The sequence below is a fragment of the Misgurnus anguillicaudatus genome, chromosome 5 (genome assembly GCF_027580225.2).
Source record: "Misgurnus anguillicaudatus chromosome 5, ASM2758022v2, whole genome shotgun sequence".
Classification (NCBI taxonomy): domain Eukaryota; kingdom Metazoa; phylum Chordata; class Actinopteri; order Cypriniformes; family Cobitidae; genus Misgurnus; species Misgurnus anguillicaudatus.
Window position 1 is genome coordinate 9,227,179 of NC_073341.2, and position 21,391 is coordinate 9,248,569.

At 38.6% G+C, this 21,391-nt stretch overlaps 2 protein-coding genes and 1 long non-coding RNA gene across 4 annotated transcripts; all 3 read left to right on the plus strand.

Annotated features, from left to right (window-relative positions):
- Nucleotides 1-558: 558 nt before the first annotated feature.
- Nucleotides 559-6,457, plus strand: LOC141363863 (uncharacterized). The gene is made up of 18 exons (XM_073867366.1): nucleotides 559-1,051; nucleotides 2,163-2,235; nucleotides 2,377-2,443; nucleotides 2,538-2,631; nucleotides 2,723-2,787; nucleotides 2,878-2,933; nucleotides 3,066-3,157; nucleotides 3,271-3,600; nucleotides 3,714-4,043; nucleotides 4,157-4,486; nucleotides 4,600-4,950; nucleotides 5,070-5,318; nucleotides 5,447-5,543; nucleotides 5,690-5,765; nucleotides 5,859-5,917; nucleotides 6,050-6,071; nucleotides 6,168-6,238; nucleotides 6,361-6,457. The coding sequence occupies exons 1-18, from the start codon at nucleotides 826-828 to the stop codon at nucleotides 6,455-6,457; spliced, it is 2,685 nt and encodes an 894-aa protein (XP_073723467.1). The 5' UTR covers nucleotides 559-825.
- A 4-nt stretch (nucleotides 6,458-6,461) lies between these two features.
- LOC141363901 (uncharacterized) lies at nucleotides 6,462-8,086 on the plus strand. The gene is made up of 4 exons (XR_012369533.1): nucleotides 6,462-6,767; nucleotides 6,860-6,918; nucleotides 7,025-7,088; nucleotides 7,188-8,086. It is a non-coding gene; the product is annotated as an uncharacterized lncRNA (long non-coding RNA).
- Nucleotides 8,087-11,502: 3,416 nt separating this feature from the next.
- Nucleotides 11,503-21,128, plus strand: tprg1l (tumor protein p63 regulated 1-like). 2 transcript variants are annotated; one of them, XR_008634319.2, is made up of 7 exons: nucleotides 11,503-11,952; nucleotides 13,552-13,643; nucleotides 15,544-15,594; nucleotides 15,687-15,812; nucleotides 19,183-19,336; nucleotides 19,410-20,288; nucleotides 20,585-21,128. XR_008634319.2 is itself a non-coding variant. In XM_055168332.2 (6 exons), exons 1-6 carry the CDS (start codon nucleotides 11,761-11,763, stop codon nucleotides 19,602-19,604), a joined length of 810 nt encoding a protein of 269 aa, XP_055024307.1. In that variant the 5' UTR covers nucleotides 11,503-11,760; the 3' UTR covers nucleotides 19,605-21,128. The 2 variants fall into 2 exon arrangements, 1 of the variants encoding a protein (XP_055024307.1); XM_055168332.2 differs by having other exon boundaries at nucleotides 19,410-21,128.
- Nucleotides 21,129-21,391: the final 263 nt, after the last annotated feature.

Below are 21,391 nucleotides of genomic sequence, written 5' to 3' on the forward strand. Positions count from 1 at the left end.
TTAGAAACTGACTTTGACTACGTCGTAATTTTCCTAAACTTGTGATGAAATATGGAAACTACACTCTAGAGCTTTCCAAAGATGTATAGTTTGTCAAGGTGTTGGTGTATTAGTATTATAAATATGTAAAAACAATGTGGGCCTGCTTGACCTTTTAGAAAATGACTCGCACTATGTCAATCTTTTCCCAAAATGATGATGATAAATGAAAACTAAACTCTTAGAGCTTTCCATTGATATACAGGTTGGTCATGATTGGATAAGAATTCATGCAAAACACTGAAGTAATTGTAAGCATCCCACCGTTGGGACAGTGACAGGATATAAATCTTTTGAAGCACACTCTCTTCATAAATGAATCAATTACTCTCCCTACATAATTTATTGTATAAAACACTGCTGAAATATGTATTCTAGATGCTTCGACCTTTCCAAACATATATAGTTTGTCATGATTCAACAAACATTTACATCCAAAATAGTAAAGTAAACCTAGGGTTCCCCTACGACAGTTAAGTGGTTAAACTATTTCTATGGCGCACAAGGTGATGTCACAGTAAAAGTGACGCTAATGGAACTGTAAGCATGTGTGATTATTTCGTCACTGTAAGAGGGCTATATAAGACCGCGCGAATTCCAGAAAATTTGTGGGTTTAAAGTTAGGAGATTTTGGTTGACGTTGCTGTTGCTCTTCATTGCTATTTCGTTGTATTTCGTTTTTTAGTTTAATTTGTGTGTTTTGCGTGTTTTTGTTTTGTTTTGAGCGTGTGTTAGTTTGCTTTTGGTGTGTGTTCGTGTGTTTGTTTTTTATTTCTTTTTTTCTCAATGATTTATAGACGGCCAAAAAAGCCCGCTGCGGTTAGCCGGCCATTCCGGCTAATCGCGCGGTTTTTTTTGGCCATGTACAATTGGCTGGTCTCTTTCTTGGGACGCCAGCCTAGCGGTAAACCGAAGGTCCACCGCGGACAATACAGCAGGCGTCCTCGGATGCCAGCTGTGGAGTCCGCGGTGATGCCGGTTCACCGTATTTCGGACACCGCGAGAGAGACCTGTAAGTAAACCCATTTCTTCTGTTATTAACTATAAAGTAAAATGAGATGTGTTTATTATATTTGTGTTAATCAGAGTTTGACATGAACTGTGTAAGTGAGTCAGTAGCCTATCTGTAACTAAAAAGTCGTGTAAAGTGTAAAACTCAGTTATCGTTTTGCTACTATACTAACGTTAACTTAAAAACTTGACAGTTACTTTAAAAACATGGGTAGCGCTTCATGTTGGGACCCGCAATGTGCCGGGTAATTGGGCAGAATTCGCAGCGTACCTATTTGTAACAACGGAGTACCTTTACGGTACATAATACTTGTGGGTGTAGGGGGACAATATGATACGTTTGGGGTAGTAAGGTGGTAAAAATGGTATTGTATCACACGAATTTACCATTAGATGCCATATGTGGGTTTTCTGTTGTTTTTGTGTGGTAAAACCAAAGCTTGGACAGAGTTAAATACCACATGATTACCACAGAACATTTTTTGTAACTATTGTAATATTACTTGGTATGTATGACTAAGGGGCGATATTATTATAAATCAGCTGGATTTTTGCTATTTAAATCATATCAGTAATATAGGCTACTAAAAAGTGATGTGCTGTTATATTTTATTTGACGACGTGGCTCGTAGACATCGACTGTATACAATATACTTTCTTCAAGTAAGTAGGGAATAAGAAAAATGTACAAAAAAGTTATTAAATAATTTCCCCAGATACTTGCCTAAGTCGTACATACCATGTAATATTACAATAGGTACAATGTAGTTCTAAAATACTTATAAATAATTTATAAAGTATAAATAATTGATAATTTTCCATATTTTTACCACCCTATTACCCCAAAATAAATATATTGTTACCTTATACCTACAAGTATGTACTTTAAAGTTACTCTGTTGTTACAAATAGCTATGCTGTAAATTCAATTTAATTATGCCGTACATTGCGGGTCGTAATATAAAGCGTTACCAAATACCGTTGTTAATGTTGTTGACATTGCAAGTCCTTCTCACACCTGACTTAATCTCAAATGGACACTTCTGGACAATAAGAAAAAATGGTCTTTAACTCTTATACTGTAAAACTCATAAAATGCTTTTCATATACAGGTCCAGTGTTTCAAGCCCAGAAACTTGTTTCAAAGTTTTCTGCGGCATCAAACGAAGGCGGTCTCAGTAAAGGGTAACATAAAACATTCACAGTAATATTGTTGTTAAAACATGTTTTAAACAAAAAAATATGTTTAGCTGTAAATAAAAAATTGCATTGTACTTGAGTGTTTGCACAAACAGGTTTTATTAAGTTTTGTATTTGTATTTATAGACCTTCTATGAGCTATCCAGGATCCCTGGGACTAACTCCTCACAAGCCTCCCACTTGTGCTTCACAGGTTAGAGTTTTACCAGAGCCCTTATCATAACTAGTGCCAAGTTACAAAGTAATTGAATGTGCATGTATTAATTCTCTGTTTTCTGCATTTCCAGCCAAGTGGGACAAAGCTAGTTGAGGAGTTCCCTCCAGGAGGTCTGTTGGAGGCTCAAGAAGGTTCTGTGTCCCGCGGTTTGTCCAGGGGAGTCTGTAAGTTTGAAATGTTGCAATACATATTTATTAAGATTTAAAGGGCTTCACAATTGTACTTTAACTTGTAATTTTTATACTTGCTTATTAGGTTTTGGACAGCCCAATGGGCGAAGGTCAGGCCCGGGCAGGATTCAGTCTGCGAAAATCTCGCAGGTTTAAATTTGATCATAACTCGTTCAATTTTAAGTTAAAAAGTAGTTTAATGATCATTTGTTAATTCTCAGTTTGTTATTTTTCCTGCAGACTGTTACTGTGACATGTGAGGAGGTGGATGCGAGCTTTAGGCAATCTAATGCTCCGTGAGTTCAGCTATTAACCTTTTGTTTTACTTAATCATTTGTAATATTTGTTTTAGCCATGTTTATGTAAAAATGTAAACAGCAATTGGGTAGTCCCTGAATATTTTTATATTTATTTATATATATATATAGACCAGTACGCCCCCTCATATGTCCGGTACCTGCCCGGGTTACCAGACGACCCATGGCCGCTCGTCCGCCGGTCCGGTCCTCAGAGGACATCTGTAAGTTATTAAAAAATTCATTTAAATTTCAATCAGTTTTTCTTATATGCACAATTGTTCTTAAAATCGTAACTTTTAGTGTTACTGACATTATTTTTATTCTTGATTATCAGGTTCAGCTCAGCCTGAGGCTGGGTCCGCGGGTGCGACTGGCAGAGGGCCGCCAGAGGGCCGGCAGGGGGCAGGTCCCGGTCCCGCCCGCTCCTCTGGCGGTCGCGCCCGCTCCTCTGGGGGTTGCTCCTGCTCCTCTGGGGGCCGCACCCGCTCCTCTGGGGGCCGCACCCGCTCCTCTGGGGGTCCCGCCCCTCAGCTGGTCGTGCCGTCGGCCGGTCCACAGCGGGTGCTGCCGTCGGCCGGTCCTTTGCCGGTCCTGCCGACGGCCGCTCCGTTGCTGGTCCTGCCGACGGCAACTGCTGAGCAGGTCCAGAACTCGGAGGACATCTGTAAGTTATTAAAATATTCATTTAAATTTCAATCAGTTTTTCTTATATGCACAATTGTTCTTAAAATCGTAACTTTTAGTGTTACTGACATTATTTTTATTCTTGATTATCAGGTTCAGCTCAGCCTGAGGCTGGGTCCGCGGGTGCGACTGGCAGAGGGCCGCCAGAGGGCCGGCAGGGGGCAGGTCCCGGTCCCGCCCGCTCCTCTGGCGGTCGCGCCCGCTCCTCTGGGGGTTGCTCCTGCTCCTCTGGGGGCCGCACCCGCTCCTCTGGGGGTCGCACCCGCTCCTCTGGGGGTCCCGCCCCTCAGGCGGTCGTGCCGTCGGCCGGTCCACAGCGGGTGCTGCTGTCGGCCGGTCCTTTGCCGGTCCTGCCGACGGCTGCTCCGTTGCTGGTCCTGCCGACGGCAACTGCTGAGCAGGTCCAGAACTCAGAGGACATCTGTAAGTTATTAAAAAAATCTTTTAAATTTCAATCAGTTTTTCTTACATGCACAATTGTTCTTAAAATCGTAACTTTTAGTGTTACTGACATTATTTTTATTCTTGCTTATCAGGTTCAGCGGAGCCTGAGACTGTGGCCGCGGGTGCGACCGGCAGAGGGCCGGCAGAGGGCCAGCAGAGGGCAGGTCCCGGTTGCGCCCGCTCCTCTGGCGGTCGCGCCCGCTCCTCTGGGGGCCGCAACCGCTCCTCTGGGGGTCGCGCCCGCTCCTCTGGGGGCCGCACCCGCTCCACTGGGGGTCCCGTCCCTCAGCAGGTCGTGCCGTCGGCCGGTCCACAGCGGGTGCTGCCGTCGGCCGGTCCTTTGCCGGTCCTGCCGACGGCCGCTCCGTTGCTGGTCCTGCCGACGGCAACTGCTGAGCAGGTCCAGAACTCAGAGGACATCTGTAAGTTATTAAAAAATTCATTTAAATTTCAATCAGTTTTTCTTATATGCACAATTGTTCTTAAAATCATAACTTTTAGTGTTACTGACATTATTTTTATTCTTGATTATCAGGTTCTGCTCAGCCTGAGGCTGGGTCCGCGGGTGCGACTGGCAGAGGGCCGCCAGAGGGCCGGCATGGGGCAGGTCCCGGTCCCGCCCGCTCCTCTGGCGGTCGCGCCCGCTCCTCTGGGGGCCGCAACCGCTCCTCTGGCGGTCGCGCCCGCTCCTCTGGCGGTCGCGCCCGCTCCTCTGAGGGCCGCAACCGCTCCTCTGGGGGTACCGCCCCTCAGCCGGTCGTGCCGTTGGCCGGTCCACAGCGGGTGCTGCCGTCGGCCGGTCCTTTGCCGGTCCTGCCGACGGCCGCTCCGTTGCTGGTCCTGCCGACGGCAACTGCTGAGCAGGTCCAGAACTCAGAGGACATCTGTAAGTTATTAAAAAATTCATTTAAATTTCAATCATTTTTTCTTATATGCACAATTGTTCTTAAAATCGTAACTTTTAGTGTTACTGACATTATTTTTATTCTTGCTTATCCGGTTCAGCTCAGCCTGAGACTGGGTCTGTGGGTGCAACTGGCAGAGGGCCGGCAGAGGGCCGGCAGAGGGCAGGTCCCGGACGCTCCCGCTCCTCTGGCGGTCGCGCCCGCTCCTCTGGTGGTCGCGCCCGCTTCTCTGGGGTCCGCGCCCGCTCCTCTGGGGGCCATGCCCGCTCCTCTGGGGGCCGTGCCCGCTCCTCTGGGGGTCCCGCCCCTCCGCGGTGTCTGATGATGGCCGGACCGTTGCCGGTTATCTGTAAGTTATTTAAAAATTATTTAAATTTCAAACAGTTTTTCTTATATGCACAAATGTTCCCAAAATCATAATTTTTAGTGTTACTGCCATTATTTTTATTCTTGCTTTTATTCTTGCTCCTCTGCCAGTCCCGCCTGCTCCTCAGCAGGTCTTAACGTGGCCCGGTCCTCTGCCGGTTCCACCGGGGGCTGCTCCGGCCACTTCTCGCTGTACTTCAGTAGCTCAGTAAGTTTAACAAATTCTAAAGTGTTTAGGTTGAACATTTGTAAAATAACGTTTTGCTTTAGGGATTTTACAAATAGCAATGTTAAGTGTTGGAATATTTGCAGCAACAGCTCTTAACAATATTGTTTTATTTGATGTATTTATAGACCTTCCCCTCCACAAGTGCAGCCAGCACCAGCAGCACGTGCGTCCCTCAAGCGCCGTGCTGCTGCCATGTCAAAGGTAAACATTTACCAGAGTCAGACATAACTAATGTCAATTAATATGTAAAATGTAGTGTGCTATGCATTCATTAAATCCCTGTTTTTTTTACAGCCACACACAATTGATGAGGGGGAGGTTGAGGCAAAAAAAGCCAGAAGGACTGTAGCTCAGTAAGTTTAACAAATTCTCTTTTTATAATGTTTAGCTGTGGTCATTTACAGTTATTATATAGAAAACTTGTGCTTAGTGTTTGAATATTTGAAGCAACAGGTCTTAACAATATTGTTTTATGTGTTTTATAGGCCTTCAACCTCAGTCTCAGAGGTAGAAATTTACCAGAACCCTACATATATCTATATACTGCCAATTTATGTGTAGTGTAATATACATGCATTTAATCTCTATTTGTTTAATTTGCAGCAAAAGAAGAAGAAGAAAAGAGAAAAGAGAAGGCTCCAAAGACAGAAAAGACGGGCGGCAAAGTCCGCTCAGTAAGTTTTAGCCAAATAACTTTAACATTTGTAACATGCTTTTTATAGGCAGCATTCGGTTAGTGTTTGAATATTTGCAGCAACAGCTCTTAACAATATTGTTTTATTTTATGTATTTATAGACCTCCTCCACAAGTGCAGCCAGCATCAGCATGTGCGCCCCACAAGCGCCATGCTGATGCTGTGTCGCAGGTAAAAATTTGTCCTAAACAAAACTAATGTCAATCTATATGTAAAATGTAGTGTAATATACATGCCTTCAATCGTTGTGTCTTTATATTTACAGGAGATAAAACAGACGAGAAAAAGGGCGAGAACTTCGCCTCCAGCTCAGTACTTTTATCAAATTCTGTTTTAACTTAAACATTTATAATGTAATGTTTAGCTGTTTCAACATTTTTATAGACAGCAGTTGTTTAACGTCTGAATGTTTGTAAAAACAGGTCTTAATTATATTGTTTTATGTATTTATAGACCTTCCTCTCCACAAGTGCAGCCAGCACCAGGGCCTTCAGCTGTTCTTTCAGAGGTAGAAATTTACCTAAACATATCTACTGCCAATTTATATCTAATGTGTAGTGTAATATGCATGTATTACATCTCTATTTGTTTACTTTGCAGCAAAAAAGAAAAAAGAGACGGAAGAGAAGGCAACGTCAAAGAAGAAATCGGGCTATTCAGTAAGTCTCAGCAAGTCTAGCAAAATCTCAGTTTTAACAAAAGTTTAATGTTTGCAGAAATGAAGAATATTGCTGGTCATTAAGAAATGTGTTTATGTATTTATAGACGTGCACTTCAAGCCCAGAGGAGTGCATCTCTCCAGGCTTCGTCTAGCACTGCGGTCTCACAGGTACAAATTTACCCGAGCCCTGAATATAACAAGTGTCATGTTATATTTAATATGTAGAGTGACGTACATGCATTAAATCTCCATTTGTTTTATTTACAGCCTTCAATAAGCAGTGCTATAGACAGCCTGGAGAGAAAGCTGTTTTGCTTATCAGTTCACAAAAAATGAAGTTGAGGGGAGCAGCAGCAGAAAGCTTCAATGAAGCCCCCCCCCCCAAATACAATTAAAAAATTTAAAGACCTAACTCTTGAGATCATTGGTTTACAACTTTTTTAACTTATTACTCAGTTAGCTGGATTTCATTGTTATTTTTTGGGTTCTTTGATCTATTTGGTTCTTAGAATCACATCCTGTAGTTGCTGTCGAGCAACAGATTCAAACGTTAAAACCTGTCCGGGATCAGGTTTAGTTCACCAATAATAACAGCTTATCAGTATCAGAGGTGATGGGGGAAGTCTGTCACATGCGTGTCCTCTCCATGGTATTAAGAGCAATCCGTTGAGGATGGTGTGATATGAAGAGCTTTCTGAATTCAACGTGTAAAATTAAAATGAGAAAAAAGTTGAGAGAGAGAGAGAAATTTGATGAGAAAAATGAGAAAGCTTCTTTTCTTTTATAATAGTAACTTTAAAACAGGTTAGATTACAGATGAGTACAGTGTTAAAACTTAAAATCAGGTAAACAATTCAAGATGTCAGGATCTACAGGCATACATTTTACATTTCATTAACATTAACTCATTAGCAGATGTCATGAGTTGCAGGGTTTCTTCTCATGGTTCCCAAATGGCTACAGACAGACAGCTGTATATATTCTGTTTGATAACCGTATATCCTCCAGCAATGAAGAAGCTCAAAGCTGGAAGTTTTATGTGAAGACGTGGCAGACAGAAAAACTAATCGTGCATCATGAAGTGTTATACAGTAAATTATTCATGCGTTTTGTTCGTTGATTTATATGGATTCGTTTAAAATATTTAATTTTATTCATTTTTTTATTGTTTTGTTGAAAGATCAGTCTAAAGACTTGTATGTTTAACTAAGCGATCACCTGATTTGCAATAAACATGTTTTCACTTCAATAGTGAGCTTGACCCGAACCAAACGCACATCTATCTTACTGTAAAAACTGTACATTATATCAGCAGCCTTCAAACTAACTTGTTTGTTCTGCATTTCTCATCCTTTTGTTCCCAAACAGCCATGAAGAGACTGACAGACCCAGCTCCGGTTCAGTGTGATGCTCAATGATGACTGCAGCCATAGAGTCAACCAGAAGCAATGAAATCTGTGATGATCAAAGCCTTTAACTTTGCATCCCATGATCTGTGACGCCATTGCATTCATTTTGTCATCTTACATCCAGCTGAGAGGGACTTTTGGCCACATAAAAATATTCAGATAATCATCCCATCATATATTAATTCTCATGATGTATTTTAAGTACTACTGTAAAATTATGTTTATGGTTTTATTATTTTCACAGATAAGTGATGCGGTGTGAGGATGAGACCTTCCACATGCTCCTGAACTGTGATGCAGATACGAAATCGGAGGATTTATCTGTCTCTGACCACAACTACACCTCAAAATCACAGCTGAACCTGAAGCCACCTACATCTGATATGAGACAACAGGGCTGTTTCCCAGACAGGGCTTATTCTAGTACCAGACTAAAATGCAAATGTGAGCTGCCATCATTTTGTACTGACATCTCAACATATATCAGTGCCATTGTTTTGTCTCAAGATGCACACCAGTATTGTTTTTAATATTGTTTTAAACTACTTAAATTTGGTCATATTTTTTGTCAACTAACGACATATTCAAACGTTTTATTTGATTAAGGGGGCGATTCCTAAAGAGGGATTAGATTAATCCAGAACCATCCCTGGTTGTGTCGATGACATGCTTGTCCTCACTACGGCACGCCTCTTACGCTATTGTTTCTGCGTCTTGTTCACACAGAATGCTTTACGATACGGCAATGTTACTAAGTGCTCTTTACGGAGCGATCCCAGAACATTTACAGGACGTGTTTGTGTTCAAACAGAAGCCTCTATGCCAATTTTACGAAAAGTTTCTTGGACCAAAGTGCTGGGGTTTAAGTCGGTCTGCTTTGCGTTTTCCCTAACAATGCCTTTTAGCTGAGACTTGTTTCATGCACAGCCTTTTGTATCTTATTGCTTAAAGGCAGGGTGCATGATCTCTGAAAGCCAATGTTGACATGTGAAATCACCTAAATAAACACGCCCCTACCCCAATAGAATCTGGACCTTCTTTTGATAGACCCACGCCACACATAAACAACCCAGGCAACAATGTTGTTTTGTAGACACGCCCCTTACTGCTGATTGGCTACAAGTGTGTTTTGGTAGTCGGCCCGACACTCTTTTCCAAAGCGTTTTTCAGAAATCGTGCTCCGCCTTTAATGGATACTGATGTAATATCAATTATACTTTATAAATTAAAGTTGTAAAGGAAAATGTAATTTATGATATTGTATTATATTGTAATTGAAAATAAATTCCATGGCTTCCATGTTTTAAAGGGGACATTTCACAAGACTAGACAAGATGTCAAATAAATCTTTGGTGTCTCCAGAGTATGTATTTGAAGTTTTAGCTCAAAATACCATATAGATCGTTTATTATAGCATGTTAAAATTGACACTTTGTAGGTGTGAGCAAAAATGTGCAGTTTTTAGGTGTGTCCTTTAAAATGCATAATGAATAGTGCAGATTAAGGGGCGGAATATCCCCTTCTGACATCACAACGGGAGCCAAATTTCAATTACCTATTTTTTCACATGCTTTCAGAGAATTAATATAGCACTAATTATAGCACTTAAACATGGAAAAAGTCAGATTTTCATAATATGTCCCCTTTAAGTAAATTACATTTGGTTTGCAGTATGACTGCCTAATGATTATAGCCATTTTCTTTAGTGAAAAAATTTGACCATGTACACTCAAACCTACGGAAGCCGAGAGAGGACATGCACTATTATTATTTTTGCTTGCTTGTTTTCTCGTGATCATGACTTAATTTCTCGTGATCTCGAGATAACAAAAATTGTTTTCTCGTGATCACGACTTAATTTCTCGTTTTCTCGAGATAACGAAAGTTGTTTTCTCGTGATCACGACTTAATTTTCTCATGATCTCGAGAAAACGATCTCGTTATCGTGCCATGATAATCCAAATGTCATAATGTAATTTCCTGTTCATAATTTATTCTATTTTGAAGTGGACTGCTAATGTATATGAGTTGGGGTCTTCGCCGTTACCACACTAATGTGTAGATAGACTTAATATATAAATAAAGTTGGACGTTCATGTTCGTGAATTTAGGGACCATCTTTAAAGTAATACTGTAACGTTACACGTTTCTATCGTCAATAGTATTTAACAGTTTATTTAAATAAATATCAACAATCTAAAAAGTGTGCATTAGCTGACAACCACATAAACACGTTGGTTTTGTGACTGTTTGTTGACTTTCAGTCATTCCATTTAAATGCTGTTAAAAGTAGAAACGTGTATTGAGTAACTTAAAGACGGTCCCTAAATTCACCACTGTAAAATTGTAAATATTGACAAATCTATTTCAGCTTGAGCGATCTCTGATCCAAGTAAAATCTCATTTGTTTATCCATGCTAATTTAGCAAAATATGCTTTTGCTGTTTACAAACAAAACAACTCGTTCAATCGAGTACACGCAAGCTTTAATGACATCTCAAGAACACAACTTATGTTATGTCGAGATCACGAGAAAACAACCCCTGCCATCTCGAGACCACGAGAAACCAAGCCGTGACCACGAGAAAACAAGCAAGCAAAAAGAATAATAGTGCATGGCCTCTCTCGGCTTCCGTACAAACCCCCACTCTGACATCACACATGAATTTTGGTTGGGCAACATTTTCTTCAATCCATTCTTGTGTTAGGTTAAACATGGAAAAGCCCAATAGTTGTGTTAAATTGACCTATAGCATCTTCTTTTAGGTGAGCCAAAATTCATTAAAACCTCTATAATTTATTATAACATCTAAAAGAGATATATGGCACATTTTGTTACAAGTAGCTGTACCAAAACAAACTTGTGTAAGGACCATTGAGCAAACACTAGTCTGCGTAGGTTTGACCTCATGAGACACTGCGCAAATTTATCATGTTATGACACCAAAGTATCGCGAGAGTGACTCAGAAACATACAGAACAATTTACTGAAGAATAGCTCCTGCGGTACTTTGATGTCATACGCAGTGCAGCGTCATATGAAGTCCAAAACCGAATATACAATTTTTAACCCTAGTGTAGTCACGCCCATGGACCGCTGGCTGAATTTTCGAGACCCGTATGACCAAAATACCTGACCGGAAGCGTTGCAAATATGACTGCCAAGTGCGGAGACTTTCTTTAAAGGGACTTTAAGTGAATCTCCCCCTGTGTGTTTGCGGAAGAAATAAATTAATTTTGGGTTGAAGCGACATTAAGGTGATATTTATTTTGTAAGCAATGCTGTTGATAATTTATAAACAGAACGGGTCCCTTTAAATCCTGAGTAAAGGGAAGCAGGTGGGCGTGGCGTGCCCTGCACAACACAACAGTGCTGCAGGCTGCTCAAGTGAAATCACTGCTTTTATCTGTAGGTTTTTATTGACAGTGAGATGCTCCAGCTGAACGACAGCGTGGATCCCGAGAGCCCGGGTGCGGCTGTTTTACACCCGGCAGACTGTGATGATGCGGCGCTCCTGACTGGAGCTTCAGTGGCCTGCTGCACCCCGCTGCAGACTCTCACGCCTTTCCATGTCCACAACCCAACCATGCGAGCTAAAGTTAAAGATTATTTCGTCTTCAGGGTGAGTAAACCTGTATACAACTGGATTTTGGTCAGTCGGGGCCGTGACGAAATCTGTTTTGATGCGTCTCAAAACCTAGGAAACTGGCCTGGGAGATCACGATGTTACATCCACATTATTGTTATACATTATACAAAACTTTACTTTCTGATTTAAACAAGCATTTTCTGTAAAGTAGATTTAAAGCAATACGAATTGTACAGCGCTACACAAATAAATGTGAATTAAATTTAATACATTCTCATAATAAATATCAGCCAATTTAGCTGTAAGAATAACATGTATGTAAATCTATGATCTTTTAAAGATGAAACACTGCACATTTTAAGAAAAAGTGAAAGGACATTCAGGTCTCTTTACTGTACATACAAAAAATCTATATACTCTGAAGCTGTTCAGTGAACAGTATACAGTAATAGTATTTTTGTAGTATTGCAGTAAGGTATTATAAATCCTCAGCTTTTATGTTTTGAATTTTCATATAAATATATGGCCTGTGTAAGGATTTTAACCACTCAAAAAAAAAGGGAAAAAAAATTGGTACAAAAGCTGGGTTGTCAAAGGTTTCCTTTAAGTTGTCATAATATGTAGAGCTTGGGTACAGCTAAGTATACATTTGGTACAAATATGTACATTTGAAGTATAAATGTGTACTTTTTGAAAGGGTACTGCTCCGGTGTCAGATTTTGTTCCCTTATTTCTCAGATCGTACAATATACGGTTAAAAATGTCTGTATAAATGACAGTATTACTGTCAGCTGTCTGCCAGTAACTTACTGTAGATTTAAATGTATGTTTTTACAGGCAACAATTTGTTCAAAGTTAAATGAACATGAAACATTAACAAGTCTTTATCTTTTCATCTATTTACTTCAGAATAAAACTAAAATAACAGACTCATGCAAATCATTCTGGGAACCAAAAAATGAAGGAAAAAATGATTTCTGGTTCCCAGAATGCTTTGCATGAGGCTGTTGAGACTTGTTAATGTTTAATATTCATTTAACTTTGAACAAACTGTTGCCAGTAAATAACATACATTTAAATCTACAGTAAGTTACTGGTAAACAGCTGCAGAAGTTCTACACTGTAAAAAAATTCAGTAGAAATTGCAATGTTACTGCAGCTGGGTTGCCGGTAATTTACCATAGATTTACATTTATGTTATTTACTGGCAAGAGTTTGTTCAAAGTAAAATAAATGTTAAATATTAACAAGTCTTTATCTTTACAGAATAAAACTATACAATAACAGCCTCATGCAATGCATTCTGGGAACCAGAAATCATCATCAACCTTTTTCTGTATTTTGCTTCAGATTTTGTTTCCCAGAATGTTTTGCTTGATGCTGTTTTTTTAGTTTTACTAAGTAAGGACAAAGACTTGTAAATGTTTAATGTTCATTTAACTTTGAACAAAATGTTGCCAGTAAATAACATCAATTCAAATCTACGGTAAGTTACCGACAACCCAGCTGCAAATTTCTATGGAATTTTTTTACAGTGTACAGCAATTTTTTACAGTGTTTATATGATATTTGTCTCTAATGTATTTAAACATTAATGCTAAATTTCATCTAAAATCTTTGCTTTTGTTTTAGACAGGAACCATAGAGCAGGCGGTTAATGACATCCGCACAGTTGCTTTGCCGTCAGAAGATGGAGAAGTTCTTAGCGTGTGGCTCTTGGCAGAGTTAGTCTGTTGCTTTTTACTGCATGCCTGGACTGTGATGTTTGCTGCTGTTTAGTGTAAATCCTGCATGCCATTTTAAATAAACAGTAGACCACTAATGATGATCTTCAACAAAACATTACAATGTTTTTTGGTAATGCCGATTTTCAGACATGTACAACATTATTGGATCTCTTAAGGTATATTGGAGTACTGTGTAAATGGGTCAGTGACGAACGGTTTGGCAAGATGAGAAATTCAAAAATCTTTTTAAAAAACTTGTTTTAAAAGAATGCATCAGTTTTACATAGTGTATTTATATTAATTGTATGCAATAAAAATTACATTTGCACCATTTTATGAAAGTTAAGACTGAATGGACCTGAAAATGTCAAATAATGTAACCACCAATTGCGCCAAACAATGAGAAATATTAATTATTTGATCCACCTTGATGGCACGTAATCATCAAAAAACAAATAATAATAATTTTTAAATATCATTTTATTAGTTATTTCTAAATGTAATTTTTTGTAATATTTGTCCTGACATATGCTGAAAAAGCTCTGTTTTCTAAATAATATTTGACAAATGATGTAAAAATGTATGCAAATAAACTAATGGTTATATTTTATTCCACATTTTTATGAATATATATACTCACCTAAAGGATTATTAGGAACACCTGTTCAATTTCTCATAAATGCAATGGTGTGGTGTGTTTTCTTGGCACACTTTAGGCCGCTTAGTACCAATTGGGCATCATTTAAATGCCACGTTTCTGTCCATGTCCATCCTTTTATGACCACCATGTACTCATCCTCTGATGGCTACTTCCAGCAGGATAATGCACCATGTCACAAAGCTCGAATCATTTCAAATTGGTTTCTTGAACATGACAATGAGTTCACTGTACTAAAATGGCCCCCACAGTCACCAGATCTCAACCCAATAGAGCATCTTTGGGATTTGGTGGAACGGGAGCTTCGTGCCCTGGATGTGCATCCCACAAATCTCCATCAACTGCAAGATGCTATCCTATCAATATGGGCCAACATTTCTAAAGAATGCTTTCAGCAGCTTGTTGAATGAATGCCATGTAGAATTAAGGCAGTTCTGAAGGCGAAAGGGGGTCAAACACAGTATAAGTATGGTGTTCCTAATAATCCTTTAGGTGAGTGTATTTTTTCATTTTAAAAAACTAGTTACACCAATTAACACAGACCGGTTACACCACATTGACATTTTTTGCAATTATCCCCCAAATATTCTGTCAAAATGAAATAAAACCTGAAATGTAATACTTAGTCCTCAAAAAAGAGAATGTATGCAAGTAATAAGGCTGTGACAAGTACATAAAGCAACATTTACTACAAAAGAGCCAAAGTTCAATTACAAGCTGGGCCATATTGCATATACGAATGATATTGTAGGCGATACGTCCGCGATAATTAATACAAAATTGCCCCGATTGTCAGTGAACTAGGGGTTTGTGTAGTAAATGTTGCTCAATCTGAAAGCAGGTGATTTACTACTAATCAAGGAACCGGCTTTACGAGATGCGCATGACAATCACATGCGATTTATCATGCAGCCCTACAAGTAATCTGCAAATTTGTAATTTGAACCCTTTTACATTTTATTTAACCACACGGACACAAAATAATTAACGTCACGTCATTGACCCAAATACTATCATACATAAATGTGTCAATCATTCAGTAATAAGGTATCTACCGAAGGAGCATGGTATTATTATCTGATAGCCTCAGATAAGGGTTAAGTAGCGGATAAGGGTTAAATTGCATTACATTAAGAACTTCAGCTTGACAATAATATACTGCATCTATGTCATAGAAGCTAACATAAACAAATAAAGTAATTTTATAGAGGTTTATGACGGTTTTCTGTGCTACCACAGAGTTGATCACTGGAACAATGAAAAAGAGAAATTGGTACTTATAACTGAGAGGTAAGATCAATATAGAGAAGAGCATTTTAATACATATACAGTAGTATGCAGGTGAGGCAGTCTGTCCTAAATAAGAAATGTGTGTGTTACAGGTCTTTGTTGGTGTGCAAATATGACTTCATAAATCTCCAGTGTCAGCAAGTGATCCGAATTTCCTTAAACGCTGTGGACACGATCTCTGTTGGCGAGTTTGAGTTTCCCCCAAAATCCCTCAACAAGTAAGACACTTTTATTTTCAAGTTTGTCGATGTGTTATATTGTTAGGCCCACTACGTGCTCTACATTTAGACAAACTACATTGTCAACATGATCCTATTTACTTACACACCAGGTCTTGGTCTTGTGCAAGGTTCATCAATCATGTCAAAGACAAAAATGTTTGCCCAAAATGTAATAACTTTCTCCGTCTCTAAATCAAACACCAATCCCTTACTTTTTTCAACCCTTTTCCCTCTATCCTGCTTTGTATTGCTCTGTTTTCATGATTCAGTCCCCTGTACGATAATTCCTATTACCCAAATTTGGTAAAATTGGTTGCACTGAATGCAGTTTTCATATTAACTTAAATTATTCAGCTTCATGCTAAATTATGTTAGCTTCATGCTAAATCGTGCTTGCTTCATGTTAAATCATGTTAGCTTCCTGCTAAATCATGCTAGCTTCATGTAAAATCATGTTAGCTTCATGTTAAATCATGTTAGCTTCATACTAAATCATGTTAGCTTCATGCTAAATCATGCTAGCTTCATGAAAAATCATGTTAGCTTCATGAAAAATCATGCTAGCTTCATGTTAAATCATGTTAACGTCAGGTGAAATCATGATAGCTTCATGCTAACTTCATACCAAATCATGCTATCTTGATGTTAAATCATGCTACCTTCATGCTTAATCGTGTTAGCTTCATGCTACCTTTATGCTAAATCATGCTAATGTCATGCTAAATCATGCTATCTTTATGTTAAATCATGCTAGATTCAATTATTCAGCTTCATGTTAAATTATGTTAGCTTCATGCTAAATTGTGCTTGCTTCATGTTAAATCATGTTAGCTTCATACCAAATCATGTTAACTTCATGCCAAATCATGCTAGCTTCATGCTAAATCATGCTAACTTTATGTAAAATCATGTTAGCTTCAGGAAAAATCATGCTAGCTTCATGCTAACTTATGCCATCTTGATGTTAAATCATGCTAGCATCATGTTAAATCATGTTAACGTCATGTAAAATCATGATAGCTTCATGCTAACTTCATACTAAATCATAGTATCTTGATGTTAAATCATGTTAGCTTCATGCTACCTTCATGTTAAATCATGCAAATGTCATGCCAAATCATGCAAATGTCATGCCAAATCATGCTAATGTCATGCCAAATCATGCTATCTTGATGTTAAATCATGCTAGATTCAATTATTCAGCTTCATGTTAAATTATGTTAGCTTCATGCTAAATCGTGCTTGCTTCATGTTAATTCATGTTAGCTTCATACTAAATCATGTTAGCCTTATGCTAAATCATGTTAGCTTCATGCTTACTTGATGTTAAATCATGCTATCTTGATGTTAAATCATGCTAGCTTGAATCTAATTCATGTTAGTTTCGCGTTAAATTATGCTAACTTCATGCTAACTTCATGTTAACTTTGTGAAATCATGCTACCTTCATGCTAAATCATGTTAGCTTCATGCTACCTTCATGTTAAATCATACTAATGTCATGCTAAATCATGCTATATTGATGTTTAATTGTATTAGATTCATGTTAACTTCATGTTAATTTTGTTAAATCATGCTACCATCATGCTAAATCATGTTAGCTTCATGCTAACTTCATGCTAAATCATGCTAGCTTCATTTAAACTTTATGTTAAATCACGTTAACTTCATTTTAAATCATGCTTCCTTCATGTTAAATCATGTTAGCTTCATGGTAAATCAAGCTAGCTTCATGTTAAATCATGCTAGCTTCATACTAAGTCATGTTAGCTTCACACTAAATCATGCTAGGTTCATGTTAAATCATGATAGCGTCATGTTAACTTAATGTTAAATCATGCCATCTTGATGCTAAATCATGTTAGCTTCATGTTAAATCATGCTAGCTTCATACTAAGTCATGTTAGCTTCACACTAAATCATGCTAGGTTCATGTTAAATCATGATAGCGTCATGCTAAGTTCTTTTTTTATCATTCTAGGTTGATGCTAATTCATGTTAGCTTCATGCTAAATCATGTTAGCTTCATGCTAACTTCATGCTAAATTCATGCTTACTTTGTTAAATCATGTTACCTTCATGCTAACGTCATGCTAAATAATGTTAGCTTCATGGTAAATCATGTTAGCTTCATGTAAATCATGCTTCCTTCATGATAAATCATGTTAGCTTCATGGTAAATCAAGCTAGTTTCATGTTAAATCATGCTAGCTTCATACTAAGTCATGTTAGCTTCATGCTAAATCATGCTAAGTTCATGTTAAATCATGATAACGTCATGCTAACATGCTATATTGATGTTAAATCATGTAAGCTTCATGTTAAATCATGATAACGTCATGTTAATTTCATGTTAGCTTCATGCCATCTTGATGTTAAATCATGCTAGCTTCATGCTAAATCATGTTAGCTTCATGCTCACTTCATGCTAAATTCATGCTAACTTTGTTAGATCATGTTGCCTTCATGCTAACGTCATGTTAAATCATGTTAGCTTCATGGTAAATCATGTTAGCTTCATGTTAAATCATGCTAGCTTCATGTTAACATGCTTTATTGATGTTAAATCATGTAAGCTTCACGTTAAATCATGCTAGCTTCATGTTAACTTCATGCTAACTTCATGTTAAATCATGTAAACTTCATGTTAACTTTGTTAAATCATGTGTCTTTCATGCTTAATCATGTTAGCTTCATGCTACCTTCATGCTAAATCATGTTAGCTTAATGTTAAATCATGTTAAATCATGTTAGCTTCATGGTACCTTCATGCTAAATCATGCAAGTTTTATGTTAAATCATGTTACCATCATGTTAGCTTCATGTTAAATGGTAAATGGACTGCATTTATATAGCGCTTTTCATAGACCAATGGCCATCCAAAGCGCTTTACAATTTGCCTCACATTTACCCATTCACTCACTCATTTACACACCGACGACGGTATCAGCCATGCAAGGCCGGGAGCAGCTGGGGTTAGGTGTCTTGCTCAAGGACACCTCGACACTTGGTCAGGTGGAGCCAGGGATTGAACCACCAACCTTCCGATTTGTAGACAACCTACATGAGCCACTGCCGCCCCCAAATCATGCTAAATCACGCTAGCTTCATGTTAAATCATACTAGCATCTTGCTATCTTTATGCTAAAACATGCAAACAGGCAGCTAGACTAAACTAAACTTCCCAAGTAGATGTTTATCCTTTGAAACTGCTAAAAATGTTCAGGCCACGCTGTCAAGCCAACATAAAGTTTGTCTTCAAACTTTACTATCTAGTTCATACATACTGCTGTAGAGGTTTATTATTATATCAACATAGTTTTAGTAAATTTAGGATTGTATCAGACGTGTGTGTGTTTGTCTGAAGGAGAGAGGGAACTGGTATTCGTGTGCAGTGGGATAAGCGACCAAGAGCTTCATTCATGAATCGTTGGAACCCGTGGTCCACTGACATACCCTTCGCTACCTTTACTGAACACCCCATGGCACACGCAGATGAAAAAGTGACTTCTCTCTGCCAGGTAAATGTTTATACTTCTTTGTTACTTGCTGTCAAGCATACATATACAGTACTGTACATGTGTCGTCTTTCAGCTCGAGAACTTCAAGACCCAGCTGGTGCAGGCAGTGAAGAGGGCCCATAAAGAGTTTCCTATCCCGGGACGAGCCAACGGCGTGCTGATACTGGAGCGCCCACTCCTGATCGAAACTTACCTGGGCATCATGTCTTTTATCAACAACGAAGCCAAACTGGGCTACTCTATGACGAGGGGAAAAATCGGCTTTTAACTGCAGAATTTCTTCTCCAGTGCTCTCATACTCTGATCGAGTATTGATGAGTAATATTGTGACAGTATGTAAGCTGGTTTAACTGTTGGAGGTATGGTTAAGAGGATGAGCCTAAATGGACCTGATGCCAATCTAAGAGCCCCGTTCCTCTATCCATGTCCCCCATTTTAATGTGGCTTAATGGATACGGTTTGTGTGTGTGGCCTTGGCTATTACTTTAAAGTCTAGATGCACTGATCTTGTTACTGCATGCTTTGTTGACGACACACTTTTCCAAAATTGTGACTTTCCATGACAAGGGCATCAGATGTTATTCTGTGCTCCCACATCATACGTTAACAATTTGGTGATTCAAAGGTGTTTGGATGGTCTAGGAAAGGACATATGTAGATTTTCACGTTACTGAATGTCGAACAGACAGATTTTTACTAGATAGTAGAGTTTGAGAGTTTGTCAGCTTATATAGCACATCTCATTCACAAAAAGCAAGCATTTTAAAGCTTATCACTACTGAAAAAAGTGCATGTCTTCTGAATTAAAAGTACTAAGGCTTATGTAAAATTTTAATCTTAAGTTGTTACATTATGGTGTTCATATGCTGCACAAGGTATACACATTTCTGATATTTTTGTGTTCCTGTAATACTGATCAGGTGAGAAACTATAGGGAGGTTTCCAGGACAGGGTTTAGATTAAAGCAACACTATGTAGTTTCCATGTAAAAATGACTTACAGCTCCCCCATGTGGTTGAAAAGAGCAACAGTGCCTGGTATCAGACACTCTTCTGCAGGCAGGGGGAGGGGCGGGGCTGTGATTCCTACCCTCCACCGCCACTTTCAGAGCGTGCTTGTAGCAACTAGGAGGCTGCTCAGGTTTCAGCAACAGTACAATTTGTCCAGTTAAAAGTTGTTCTATCACTGAAATAATTTTAGAGACATTATTTAAAGGTAAAAAAACTACATAGTGTTGCTTTAATCCAGGACTAGGCCTTAGTTATTTTAGGACATCTAAGTAGTTTTTACAAACCAAAAACTAGCCACAAGTTTGAATGATTTTGTATTTTGCTTTCGATAGCACAAGGCAGAATGGACATGAATGAAAGTCAACAGGAAGCACCTTTCTAATATGTTGTTAATTTCACACGTTTGCTTTTACTGTCAGATCTTTCCCTGTGCAAATTTCAAACTGAACTTCCAGTCTAGTCTTGTATATCTGATGTATTGTATTACTACATGTGCATTTCTGTGTGTTAATTCTGGTATGTGTGTTTTATCAACCGCTAAATTAAGCCAATGTTTGTTTCTTTAACGTAAGTGACAAATGTATGTCGTGCTTCATTAACAGAAAACACAAATGATACTGGATGCTAAAACTGTTATTTAAGGCTAAATTCGGTTGTATTTTTTACGGCTTGTATGTTTGTGATGATACTGTTAATTCCTCAGGTCAAGTTTGTCTTGCTTGTTTGCTTATGGATGCATGACAAAGTGGAAGACTCCATAAAGACTTTCCTCTGTCGATTGATTACGGGTTGTGAAACTTCATGCTTATGCACTTTTTGACCAATTCTTATTTTGCTTTGCAGAGAAACAGTAGTAGGCCTACTCTTATTAAAGTATTATGTTTTGAAATGTATTTAAATACAGGAATTACTGCATATTATATAGGTTTTGTTTTAACTTGAATTGTAGAGTTGTGCATCTCATAGTCTTTGAGTCATAGCCTCGAATTAACAAGAAACCCAAAGCACTTTTACAGCTTATGTGTTTATCAAGCTCAAAAGTGTT